The following is a 12,611-nucleotide window of genomic DNA, read 5'->3' on the forward strand; positions in this document are numbered from 1 at the left end:
TTTTTTTAAGAGGCTGTATGCTCACCTAGTCAGATTAGCCACTGATAAAATGATCTCTACGATAATCATGTGGATGTTTCTTTTGGGGGAGATTACAGCCGCTACAGCCTTTGGTCTAGGGACACTGACAATGTCAGTTGGGGATTCTGAGACACATAGTCCAAAACAACTTCTGCAAGCTCTGTTCTATTATTATTATTATTATTATTATTAAACTTTACTTCTAGAGTGCTGTAATTATACATAGCGCTGTACAAAGTCGGTAAAATTAAGGAGTATATAAAAGCCTGCCCAAGGCATAAACTCTAAGATAATAACAATTAAATAGAGGAATAGATAAAATTACCATGTAGAAAAGAAAAGACAAATTAAAAAAGCCATATATGTTTAGATAGTGGATGTACATAAAAAGCAAGAGGTAAGAGTAAGGAAAATGAATTCTTACTGGTGCATGCTTCCTAGCCACCTTGTTTGCAAATCTAACAGCTTTGATTATATGTAACACATTAGGTAACCACTACAGTTCCTTGGAGTTCCTGTTGATCAAAACTATTGCCTCCATTGTTCCCTAGGTGGCCACAATGTCACTATTTCACTGCAGTCAAGGACTGGACATACACACATGCCTTCAGTGGTTGGAGTGCTGGTCTTCACCCAGTTCTGGTTCTGGTTTCCACTCTCTCACTTCTTGTCTCTGGCTTTCACCCCAACCTGTGTCATTGGCCTTAACAAAGACCTAAAGGTAAGTGTTCCATGGACTGAAATGGTTGTCAGTACTCATTGGAATTGATACTCTCCATGTTCAAGAATTGGTTCAAGATCACCTAGTTGGTGATCAACTCTTTGTCAGACTTGTGCAGTCCTGTATTCATGGAATATTTTCCTTGCCCTGTACTGGGATTTCTGCTTCTTCTTCATGGTCTCTGAAATCACACAAATGGGTTATTTCTGCGCATGCGCAGCAAACTCAGAAACTCCTAGAATCTCGGGGCAGAAAGTCATGTAACTTTCTGCAGTCTCTTTGCAACTTTTTGGCGGTAGCCCCGCCCATCCCATATATAAGGCCCCTGGTGGTCCGCCCTTCTTCAGTTCCTTCATTCCGCCGCGTTAGCAGCTCGAGGAACTTGCTGTTGTTTAGTACTGAATCTCTGACCAAAGCCCTTAAAACGGACATTTGACCACGGAACGGACTTGACCGCTCTTTTGCTTGCCGATTTCAACCTTGTCTGACATCTCACGGATTGACCCGGACCGGTAACGTTTCTCAGCACTATGGCTTCTTTCAAGCAATGCGCTAATTGTGGGGTCAAAATACCCATGTCGGATGGGCATGATAAATGTGTCCTATGTTTGGGAGAGGGACACATCCCCGGAGCCTGCAGGCATTGTAAGGCCATGACGGCCCAAGCCCTAAAGAATAGAGACCAGAAGCTCAAAGCGTCTCTATATGAGAAGGCCTTTCGCCCCGCTCTACCCGAGGCCCAGCCAGAGACTTCGGATGCATCTAAATCGAAGTCGGATAAAGCTTCAAAAAGGCCTCATGGAGAAAAACAAAAGTCCTCCAAGGTGGCTAAAGATGGCCTCGAGCCAAGGAAGGCTAGGTCAGTGTCTCCGCCGCCTAAGACTAGGCGCAGGGCCCCTCCGAGTACTGTGTCGGTGCTCCCACCGGATTCGCGACCGGTACCAACTCCAATCCCAGAGCTTGCTTCGTCTGCAGCTCCGCCACCTGAGCCCAGAATTCTGATCTCATCACATCTCTCTGTCCAGTACAAGGACTTGGAAATAGTCACTCTCGGCGAGTCGTCTGAATCGAATCCGAAGGAGAAATCCCGGATTTGGACGTTCAATTATCACCGCAGAGACAGAAGCGCTCCCAGTCGCCATCCCGTTCCAGGCGGGATAGAACCTCACCATCCCGCTCTAGACGGGACAGAGCTTCACCATCCCGTTCCAGACGGGATAGATTTCCACCTCTGCCGAGAGATAGAGCCACTCTGGGAACGGAAGCTGACGAAGCCCTGGAGAGGGATCGTCGTGGCAGCCCCCCTGTGGAGGACTACTAACCGGATAGGGCATTATTTGACACCTATCCGGACTTGCTCTATGACTACCACACCGGCCAATACCTGTTACCGGTAGACGCAGACCACCTCTGCCGCAACGTCCCGGGTCCTACAAGAGTGAGGCCTCACTCTCCTCAACACCATGACATGGTAGAGACAGTCACACGTCGCTCCGTTACGAGAGACCCGTCACCGATAAGCCGCAGGGACAGTAGATCCCCTTCTGCTTCACGCTCTGGTTCAGGCTCCCCATCTGTCCAGCTATACGCAGAGCAGTCCCTAGCTTTTGGGGAACCAGATGCCCCGTCACCAACGGATGATGTCCGCTCTTTTGCTGATAAGGTGATCAGAATGGCAGATGCTCTCAAACTCAAGGTCGCCCACCGTGAAGACGATGGACTCGATCCGGTGGAACGTCGGATTCACGGTTGTGCTCCTGCTCCACCATCCCTGGCCTTTCTTCCATCCCTAGAGAAGATTGCCAAGAGGTCATGGGATACACCGGCATCCATCTCCTCTACTTTGAGAAAAATAGAGAACCTCTATAGGGTCACCCCTTCAGGGCCGTCTTGGCTGTTTAATCATCCTAAACCCAATTCAGCCATTGTGGAAGGCTCCCAAACCTCTTTTGTGGCTCGTCCCTCCTCATCCCCCATGGATAAGGAGAGTAGGAAAATCGACGGCTTGGCGAAGAAGTTTTACTCCTCCGCTGCATTGGACATAAAAATTGCCAACTACGCAGCGTGCATGGGGGCATATGTCCAACTCCTTATGGAGAAGATGGACCCTATCATCAGTGAGCTCCCTGATGATAAAAAGAGGATCATGTCCGCCATCCGGAATGAGGTCCATTCTGTGGGAGGTCAGCAGATAATATCAGCTAGACACTCAACTGACTGCTCTTCCAAAATCCTCTCTGGATCTGTAGCTCTTCGCCGCCATGCCTGGCTCCGTTCCTTAGATTTGACTCCCCAGGCCAAGGCGGCCATAGAAGATATGCCATTTGATAACTCCGGCCTGTTTAATAAGGAGACAGACGAGAAACTAAGTTTTCGTTACAGAATGAAGACTGCTGCCAAGGAACACGGCATGTCAGGTTCCTCCTCCAGACCGACCAAACAATGGTACAGTGGCCAACAAAACTGGTTCCATCACGGCCAGCAGCGCTTCCACCATCCTGAACGACAGTTCCAGCCCCAAGATTCTACACGCCAAGGCGGACGTTCCAGGTCTCCCTCCCAACAAGCTCGTCGCCAACAGCCTCAGATCCGCTACCAATCAGGTTATAAGAAGAAGGATTCTAGGGGCAAAAAGAGATTTTGAAGCCCCCCCCCCAGTGCACTTCATCATCTCCCAGACAGATGGCTTACATCCCTTTTATAACACCTGGGCATCCATCACAAAAGACTCCTGGGTCCTAAACATAGTTCGAAGGGGTTATGCCCTGGAGTTCTCTGAGCTCCCCACCACCGGAGCTATCATTACCATCGTCCCCTCGGACACCCTTCTCGATGAAGTGCGCTCCCTCTTGGACAAAGGCACTGTACAACCTTCCCAGGCCCGATACTGCTTCTTTTCTAGATACTTTATTGTCCCTAAAAAACCTGAAGGCCTTAGGCCGATTTTGGACTTGCGTGCCCTAAACTCCTTCATAGCTTACAGACGCTTCAGGATGGTAACTCTTGCTTCTATTCTGCCACTCTTGCAGAAGGACGCCTGGTTCGCCACGCTGGATCTGAAGGATGCCTATTTTCACATTGCGATACGGAACGATCATCACAGATTCCTCGCCTTCACCGTTGGACCAGATTTCTTTCAATACAAGGTCCTTCCATTCGGTCTGTCTTCAGCACCAAGGGCCTTCACGAAGTGTATGGCTCCTGTCATAGCTTACCTTCGTCAACAAGGGATCGTAGTCTTCCCCTACCTGGACGACTGGCTATTCACGGCACCGCCCAGAGAGGCCCTCCAGCACCAGATGGACTTTGCCCAAGACCTGCTGGCATCATTGGGACTTCGCGTCAACCTCGAAAAGTCCCATTTAACTCCATCCAGACAGATCGATTTTATAGGTACACTACTGGATTCAGAATCAGCCAAAGCCTACCTTCCATGGTCCAGATTCCAAACCCTGACGCTCGCCATACGAGCCTGCCTACGGTACAGACATCTACCAGCCCATGTGGTGCAGGTTGCAATGGGACATTTGGCCTCCACAACCTTCGTTACTCTCTGGGCAAGACTGCACCTCAGGCCCATGCAGTCTTGGTTCCTGTCCGCCTTCAATCCGGTGAGGGACCATCCGGACAAGATTCTCACCATTCCAAGAATGCTTGGACGGGGCTCCCATCGAGGTAGTGTGGGGCATGGGGAGGTACGGTGGTAGGAGGGTGAGCCAGCGTTACAGGGGAAGGCGTGATCGATGCGTAATATCTATCACGCCTTCCTGCCCCCCTCCTAACCAAAGAGACCTGAGGGTCGCTCCAACCGTACCACAAACCCTGTCTCTGCTCCTGTGCAATGCCAGGTCTATTAACAACAAAGCCCATATAATATATGATCTGCTTGAGGAGAACAACTGTGACCTGGCTTGCATTTCTGAGACCTGGCTTGGGCCTGAGGGAGAAGCTGTATGGGCTCAGGCCCTACCTGCCGGGTACTCAGTGAAGGACCAGACCAGGTTAGGTGGGCGGGGAGGGGGTGTGGCCTTGGTGCATAAAAACACCTTGCCTCTAACCAAGAACCATGTGCGTCAAACTTCCTATATCGAGTGTATATACTTGACCCTGAAGGCCAGAGACAGTCTAGGGATTCTGTTGGTGTATCGGCCACCCCGTGCGCTAACAGACTCCCTTAACGAGCTGACACAGTTGGTCTCGGAGCTGATGCTGGAGTCCCCCAGGCTTCTAGTTCTGGGAGACTTCAACATCCCCTTCGCGACCAGCTATGTTCCATCCGGTGCGGCTCGGGAATTCATGGAGACCATGACAGCCATGGGCCTGTCACAACTGGTCTCGGGGCCTACGCATTCTGCGGGTAATACACTCGATTTGGTCTTTTGTACGGACATGGAAGTTCCGTGGGCAGAAATATCAAATATTTCCCCCTTGTCATGGATGGACCATTTCCTGGTGGAGGCAAAAATCAAGGCTTCTACCCAGATCCTCCCCGGGGGTGGTGGACCTATTAGAATGGTCCACCCTCGAAGGCTGATGGAACCCAAAAGGTTCCAAGAAGCCCTAGAGGGATATACGGTTGGAGTCGACGGCGACTCTGTTGATGCTCTAGTTGGTATCTGGGATACCAACCTTTCTAGGGCTATACACAGTATCGCTCCCAAGCGCCCTCTCAGACCTGCCTCCAAAAGAAAGCCCTGGTATACTGAAGATCTCCGGGCTAGGAAGCGGGTTCTGCGACGGCTAGAGCACTACTGGAGGAAACACCAGCACTTATCTGACAAGACTCTCCTGGACCACCTTTTGGAGGACTACGGAGAGGCGATACGTGCAGCTAAGAATTCGTTCTATGGTGCGCGTATCGCGTCCGCGGAGTCGCGTCCGGCAGAGTTGTTCAGGGTCGTGAGGGAGCTAACTCAGCTCCCCCCTGCCCCGAACCAGATCCTTGAACCTTCTAAGGCCTGCTGTGACAGATTTAACAACTTCTTCGCGGATAAAATCTCTCAGATAAGTGAAGGTCTAGATGCCAGTATTAATGCAGAGACCAGAATAGAGGTATCCAGAGCCTCCGTGGACTTGGTTAAACTGGATCACTTTGAGCCTGTGAGTACCGAGGATGTGGACAGGATTCTTAGGAGTGTTAGGAAGACGACCTGCTCTCTCGATCCCTGCCCCTCATGGCTGGCGGCTCAGGGGGGACTGGTTGTAACTCAAATGTTACACCGGATTATTAATACATCTTTCAGGGAGGGGCAATTTCCATCAAAATTAAAACCACTACTAAAAAAGCCCTCCCTGGACCCCCTGATGCACAATAATTATCGGCCTATATCGCTGCTGCCATTTTTCGGGAAGGTGATCAAGAGGGCGGCTGCACTCCAGCTCCAATCGATCCTGGATGAAACGGATTATCTGGACCCATTTCAAACCGGCTTCCGGGCGGGTTACAGAGTTGAGACTGCCATGGTCGCCTTGGTCGATGACTTCCGTCTGGGTATCGACAGGGGAAGCGTGTCCCTGTTGGTGCTCTTGGACATCTCAGCGGCTTTCGATACCATAGACCATGGTATCCTTCTGGAGCGCCTGGCAGAGGTGGGAATCGGGGGCACTGCGCTCCAGTGGTTCCGTTCCTACCTCACCGGGAGGTTCCAGATGGTGCAGCTGGGAGACGTGTGCTCCGATGAGAGACCCCTAACATCTGGGGTCCCTCAAGGAGCCATTCTGTCTCCCATGCTTTTTAACATCTACATGAAACCGCTGGGAGAGATCATCCGGATACATGGGGCGCGGGGTTATCAGTATGCTGATGACACCCAAATAATTTTCTCTATGTCTCCGACTGATGCAGTGACCGGGGATGGTGTCTCTCCTCTCGTGGCCTGTCTGGAGTCGGTAATGGGCTGGATGAGGGAAAACAGGCTCAGCTTGAATCCAGAGAAAACGGAGGTACTTGTGATAGGCTCCCCTGGCCCAGGGACGGCGGTGGTTCCACCTGTCCTGAACAGGGTCACGCTTCCCGTGAAGGACTCCGTACGCAGTTTGGGGGTGCTCCTTGACTCGTCGCTCCACCTTACATCTCAGGTGGATGCGACGGTCAGGAGCACCTGTTATCAGCTTCGGCTGATACGCCAGCTGCGTCCCTACCTGGACCGGGGGGACCTAGAAACAGTAGTACATGCTCTGGTAACCTCTCGGTTGGACAGAGCATGTACTACATGGGGCAACCCTTGTACCATACCCGGAAGCTGCAATTAGTGCAGAATATGGCAGCAAGGGTGGTCACTAATACATCTAGGACCAGCCATATAACACCGGTCTTAAAAGACCTACATTGGCTGCCTATCCGCTTCCGGGCGCAATACAAGGTGTTGGTTATAACCTATAAAGCCCTAAATGGCTTGGGCCCAGAGTACCTGAAGGACCGCCTCTCTCTGTATAATCCGCCCCGCACACTCAGATCTAGTAGGCAGCAGTTACTGAAAGTTCCAGAGGTCAGATTACAGAATACCACCAGAAGGGCCTTTTCGACCTCGGCCCCCATCCTCTGGAACACACTGCCTACTGAGCTCCGTTTGGCAACCTCCCTGGCCCAATTTAAAAAGGAGCTAAAGACGTTTTTATTCAGACAGGCTTATTCTTAAGCCTGTCCGAGAGCCCTTTTGTGAAAATTCCCCCTCTGTGAAGATCTGTGAATTCCCCTCTCACAATTCCCCTGTTAGCCATCGTTGAGACATCCAGATCTGGCACAGTTTAAGTAATTGTATTAATGGTTTTAAAGTACTGATTGCATTGTTATTTTAAATTGTATGGATATATGTTGGGAACCGCCCTGATGCTTGCGAAGGGCAGTATATAAATAAAGTTTTATTATTATTATTATTAAGAAAGGTCCAAACCTTGCTGAGATGGTGGCTCCAACCAGACAACATCTGCTCCGGCATGCCATTTACCCCGCCTTCGCCAGAGATAACTCTGACAACGGATGCATCCCTACAGGGATGGGGGGCCCATACATTAGGCCTTACTTTCAAGGACAAATGGGCACGAATGGAGTCGAGTCTCCACATCAACGCATTGGAGATGTTGGCGGTGGAGAAAGCGCTCAGGGCCTTCCAAGGTTTACTCTCCAACAAGGTGGTACTCCTCCTAACGGACAACACCACTACCATGTACTACCTCAACAAGCAGGGAGGTACAAGATCAAGGACTCTCCTAGCCATCACACTCCGGATCTGGGACTGGTGCATACTACACAGCATTCTGCTTCAGTGCATCCACCTCCCAGGGGACGAAAACGAACTGGCGGATCAACTCAGCAGATCCCAGACAACGTGTCACGAATGGAAGCTACACCCAGAAGTAGTCTCCCACCTTTTTCAACGATGGGGCACGCCTATGGTGGATCTATTCGCCTTCCCCAACAATGCCCAACTAAACAAGTACTGTTCATGGGTTCGTGGAGCCGGCTCCCTGGGAAATGCCTTCCAGTTTCAATGGACGAACGGTCTCCTTTATGCGTTCCCCCCGTTTCCGTTAATCACCAGAGTATTGACAAAGATGTGGACTGACTCCACGGATGCGATCTTGATCACCCCGTGGTGGCCCAGGCAACCGTGGTTTGCTCCTCTGTTACAACAAGCCCAAGAGCATCTTCGCTTGAAACACCAGCCCGACTTGCTTTCGCTCCACGATGGGCAAGTCCACCACCCCGAGATGCAATCTCTCCCATTGGTGGCATGGAGGATTCGATCCTAAGATTGCTACCATCCGGTGTACAAAACATGATCAAGGCAGCTCAAAGACCGTCTACCCAGAGGTCCTATGCCTACAAATGGGACAGGTTCCTTGCCTTTCTACGAACCAGGGAAGTTCCACCATCCCGTGTTTCCATCCCCGTAGTCCTGGACTTTCTTATGACATTGACGGAGGCAGGCCTCTCATTGAGTTCTATCAAGTGCTACCTATCTGCCATCTCTTCACACTATTTCTTCAGGACAAACCTTCTTTGTTTAGGGACCCTCTCATAAAGAGGTTCCTTAAGGGATTTAACAACTTGCATCCACCGGTTGTGGACCCTTCACCGCAGTGGAGTCTGGACACTGTTCTGGCTTATCTAGTCTCTAAGCCCTTTGAACCATTAGCTACCACGGACTTGAGACTCCTAACTTGGAAGACAGCCTTTCTGGTAGCTATCACGTCAGCCCGCTGGGCTGGTGAACTGTGTGCCCTTAGGATGGATCAACCCTTTCTCCGTTTTCACAAGGACAAAGTGGTCCTCCATACAGACATTTACCTTTTTGCCAAAGGTAGTATCTGCTTTTCACATCAACCAGGACATTGTTTTACCGACTCTGGCTCCTAATCCGACCACAGACTCTGAGCGCCAGCTCCACGCTCTAGATGTTAGGAGGGCACTGGCGTTTTACTTGGACAGGACAGCTGGTTCCAGGCGTTCGGAGAGACTATTTGTGTGTTACTCCGAAGCCAAGAAAGAGCTGCCGGTTTCACCGCAGAGGTCCTCCAAGTGGGTGGCCAACACCATCCGCCTCTGCTACGAACTGGCTGATAAGCCCTTACCAGATCGGGTTAGAGCCCATACAACTAGGGCGGTAGCAGCATCCTCAGCCTTTTTGACGAAGATTCCCCTCGAGGATGTTTGTAAGGCTGCTGTCTGGTCCCAACCATTGACATTCATCAGGCATTACAGGCTGGACGCCAGGGCCAGACAGGATGCAGCCTTTGGGAGGGCAGTGTTACTTTCTGCCATGCATTAACCTGTGGCAATGTCAATAAATAACACAGGTGTTTGGTTTACATACTTTATTTGTTCTTGATTTATGGTCATTGACATTCCCTCCACCATAAACTACAGCTCGCTAGTCTAAACCCATTTGTGTGATTCGCAGAGACCACGAAGAAGAAGGACAGGTTGCTCACCTGTAACTGTGTTTCTTCAAGTGGTCATCTGCGAATTCACACAAACCCACCCATCCATCCCCTCAGTGTCTGCTCATTTTACAACGCTTGTTGCCGCGCTGTTTGCGGCTCATTCGGAACTGAAGAAGGGCGGACCACCAGGGGCCTTATATACGGGATGGGCGGGGCTACCACCAAAAAGTTGCAAAGAGACTGCAGAAAGTTACATGACTTTCTGACCAGAGATTCTAGAAGTTTCCGAGTTTGCTGCGCATGCGCAGAAATAACCCATTTGTGTGAATTCGCAGATGACCACTCGAAGAAACACAGTTACAGGTGAGCAACCTGTCCTTTTAGGTGTCATGGCTTCATTGGCAAGCACAATGATACTTAAGCATTGTGTGTAGAAGTTCTAGGCTCAATCCCTGAAAGCTTCTGCCAACTCCATCTCCTCCTTATCTTCTGTATCATCCTTTCTAATTAAATATATGAGGTGGAGCTGTACCTCCCCCCCCCCCCCCCCACACACACACTAAGTTTAGATGCTGTTTGAGTCCTGTGGGCATCAGTGGTAAGCACAGCATCACATTGGCACTTGGAAAGGTTAATCTTTCAAGCTTCCTGCTCAGAGAGGATATTGTGCTCCCAGCTGTGGAAAACATGATGAGAAGATGCCTCAGCTATTAGGTTTGGGGTGGAAAGGGAGCCATTTCTTGGTTACATTAAGAAAGTGATTGTAAATCAGTAGGTCCAACTCAGATAGCTTGAAAATGTGAGTCAAGGCAAGGTTGGAAAGTTTACGTCTCCAATAAACCTAGCTGAAAATGCATTCTGAGCTGAGGCCATAATTATCTTCTTTGCCACCCTGAGCACTGGGAGACATTTTTTCCTCATTGGCAGCAAAGGAGAAGTGGCTTGCCACTTTGGAGAGTAGAGAGGGTTTTGTTTTGGGTATGTTAGCAAGTAATTTGCATTGCTCACCTTCAAAATGCAGCCCCCTTCATTGAATCTTCTAAACAGGTAAATCGGGGCTTTATGTTCCCCTTACTGGCAGTTGTAGTGCCAATACCCTCGAGCAAAACCCTGTAACAGATATAAAAACCTGCCCAGTTTTCCTTCTTATGGTAATTCTGTGTTCCAAAATCTCCACATGGCACTTTGCTTTGCTTTCAGTTCTTGTGAAGTACGGAGAGGGGAAAAATAGTTTGAAAACCAAACTAAACTACCAGGAGAAAAACACAGTTCTCAAAATGTCTGTACTTAACTGAAGTGCCTGACAAGTTTAAGAAAAGTAGACTCTTCATTAGTATAGCTGGAAGAAAAGTTTGTGCCTTTCACATCTGTTTCCAGAGTGCACAAACTCTATATCCCTCTGTCCCTGACAAAGGCTTGATATACTTTTCTGAAATATATTAGTTGTTTTTAAAAATATAGCCACTTTGAGGGCATTTTTCTCTCTTGAAATACTGTATCTCACATTTAGGCTGGGATCCTGTTGGTGCCCTACACCACTGCAGTGGTTGGTTGTATTAATAAAATCCACTTTTTTTCAGGATAGTGTGGAAGTTACAGGAGCAAGGCAGGGGAAAGCTGTTTTACTGCCTCTGGAGAGGAAGCTGGGTATTTCAAAGTAGCCTGTCTCTGAAGCGTCTGGTTCCTGGATGGGTCCTCAGACTAAGAAGGCTGCCTTGGGAAATCTGCTATCCTGCACAGGCAGTTTTCCAAGGCAACCTGCCTAAAACTTGTAATTGGCTGAGATGTGTCCAGCTTCCTCTTTGGATGAAGGTAACTGTCTCTGCCTTCCCAGTGTGCCCACCTACTTTTCCTTCTTTTGCTGCCATGTCCATCACTTGAACTGGCATAGCCTAGAATCTGACCCTAGCATCTGTTTCTTATCTGTGGCTAGCCAAGCATATCTAAGAAGCTTATGAATAAGGTAGGGAGAGCACAAAGGCACAACTTCCCCTGTTCTTTACACTCTGAAATCTGGAGTTCAGAAGTACAGTATATTCCCTCCGAACATGGAGGTTCCACTGCTGCTTTTGTGCTTGTCTTTACCAAAGAGCCAGCTAAGCCACTAGTTATTATTAGTTAAAGTATTGCTGGTCTGTTAGAGCTGGTATTAACATCCATTTGGTGTATCAGTAGCACCCCTTCCTTTCCTCTTATATTTCTGGACCATTTCTGCTTTGATTGAGAGTTCCTGTATGGCAGGGAGTTGGACTGGATGGCCCTTGTGGTCTCTTCCAACTCTACGATTCTATGATTCTATGGTTCTGTACTTTCCAGCACATCTTCATCTGCTTTGGTCCCCATAAGAACCATTGGATGAGAGAAGATTTACAACACAATTTTAGACAGTCTAAAGCTTCTGCATGTGAAATGCACATGCCTTAGCAACCAGGCTGCCTCTTTTTGTCCTGTATGCAAAAGGATCTTGTAAGCCCTTTCAGACTAACTGAGAGAAAGCAGTTAGTAGCATATTGATTCATAGACTTAAGTCTACTTCATCAAATGCATACTTTGGGCACATAATGAAACAGCATGGCTCATCAGAAAAGACAATAATGCTTGGTAAAGTGGAAGATGGTAGGGAGAGGGAGAGCACATTACAAGTGGATTGACGCCATCAAGGAAGCTATTCCTAGCTGTCTGTCCATTGGCACTTCACTCCATGCATCTGATGAAGTCGACTTAAGTCTATAAAAGCTTAGTCTCAGTCTCAAAGGTGCTAAATCTCTTTACACACTGATTCAGGCTAATATGGTATGATTTCAAATTCTGAAAGTCTGCCACAAGCAGAATGACTGGTGCAACTGGCATTTGATTGGCAGCTTCATTCTCATAGCCAGTGAATGAGCTGGTGAGCATTTTTAAATCTACCATTTCAGAATGTTGGCAGCTGCACAACTTGACTAAACTTTCCTCAGATATAGGAAACCAGTAGGTCAGGGAA

General features: G+C 49.0%; 2 protein-coding genes across 3 annotated transcripts in view; both read left to right on the forward strand.

The window, feature by feature from the left end:
- Window positions 1-12,611, forward strand: part of ARMC9 (armadillo repeat containing 9) — a 1,183,007-nt gene that overhangs the window by 969,970 nt on the left and 200,426 nt on the right. The window lies entirely within an intron of this gene.
- The window catches only part of PSMD1 (proteasome 26S subunit, non-ATPase 1), a 153,923-nt gene that overhangs the window by 122,827 nt on the left and 18,485 nt on the right, over window positions 1-12,611 (forward strand). For both annotated transcript variants that reach the window (XM_042457377.1, XM_042457376.1), the window contains exon 20: window positions 573-742. In XM_042457377.1, coding sequence (XP_042313311.1) covers window positions 573-742 — 170 coding nt within the window. The remainder of the gene's footprint in view (window positions 1-572; window positions 743-12,611) is intronic.

The sequence above is a fragment of the Sceloporus undulatus genome, chromosome 3, assembly GCF_019175285.1.
Source record: "Sceloporus undulatus isolate JIND9_A2432 ecotype Alabama chromosome 3, SceUnd_v1.1, whole genome shotgun sequence".
Lineage (NCBI taxonomy): Eukaryota > Metazoa > Chordata > Lepidosauria > Squamata > Phrynosomatidae > Sceloporus > Sceloporus undulatus.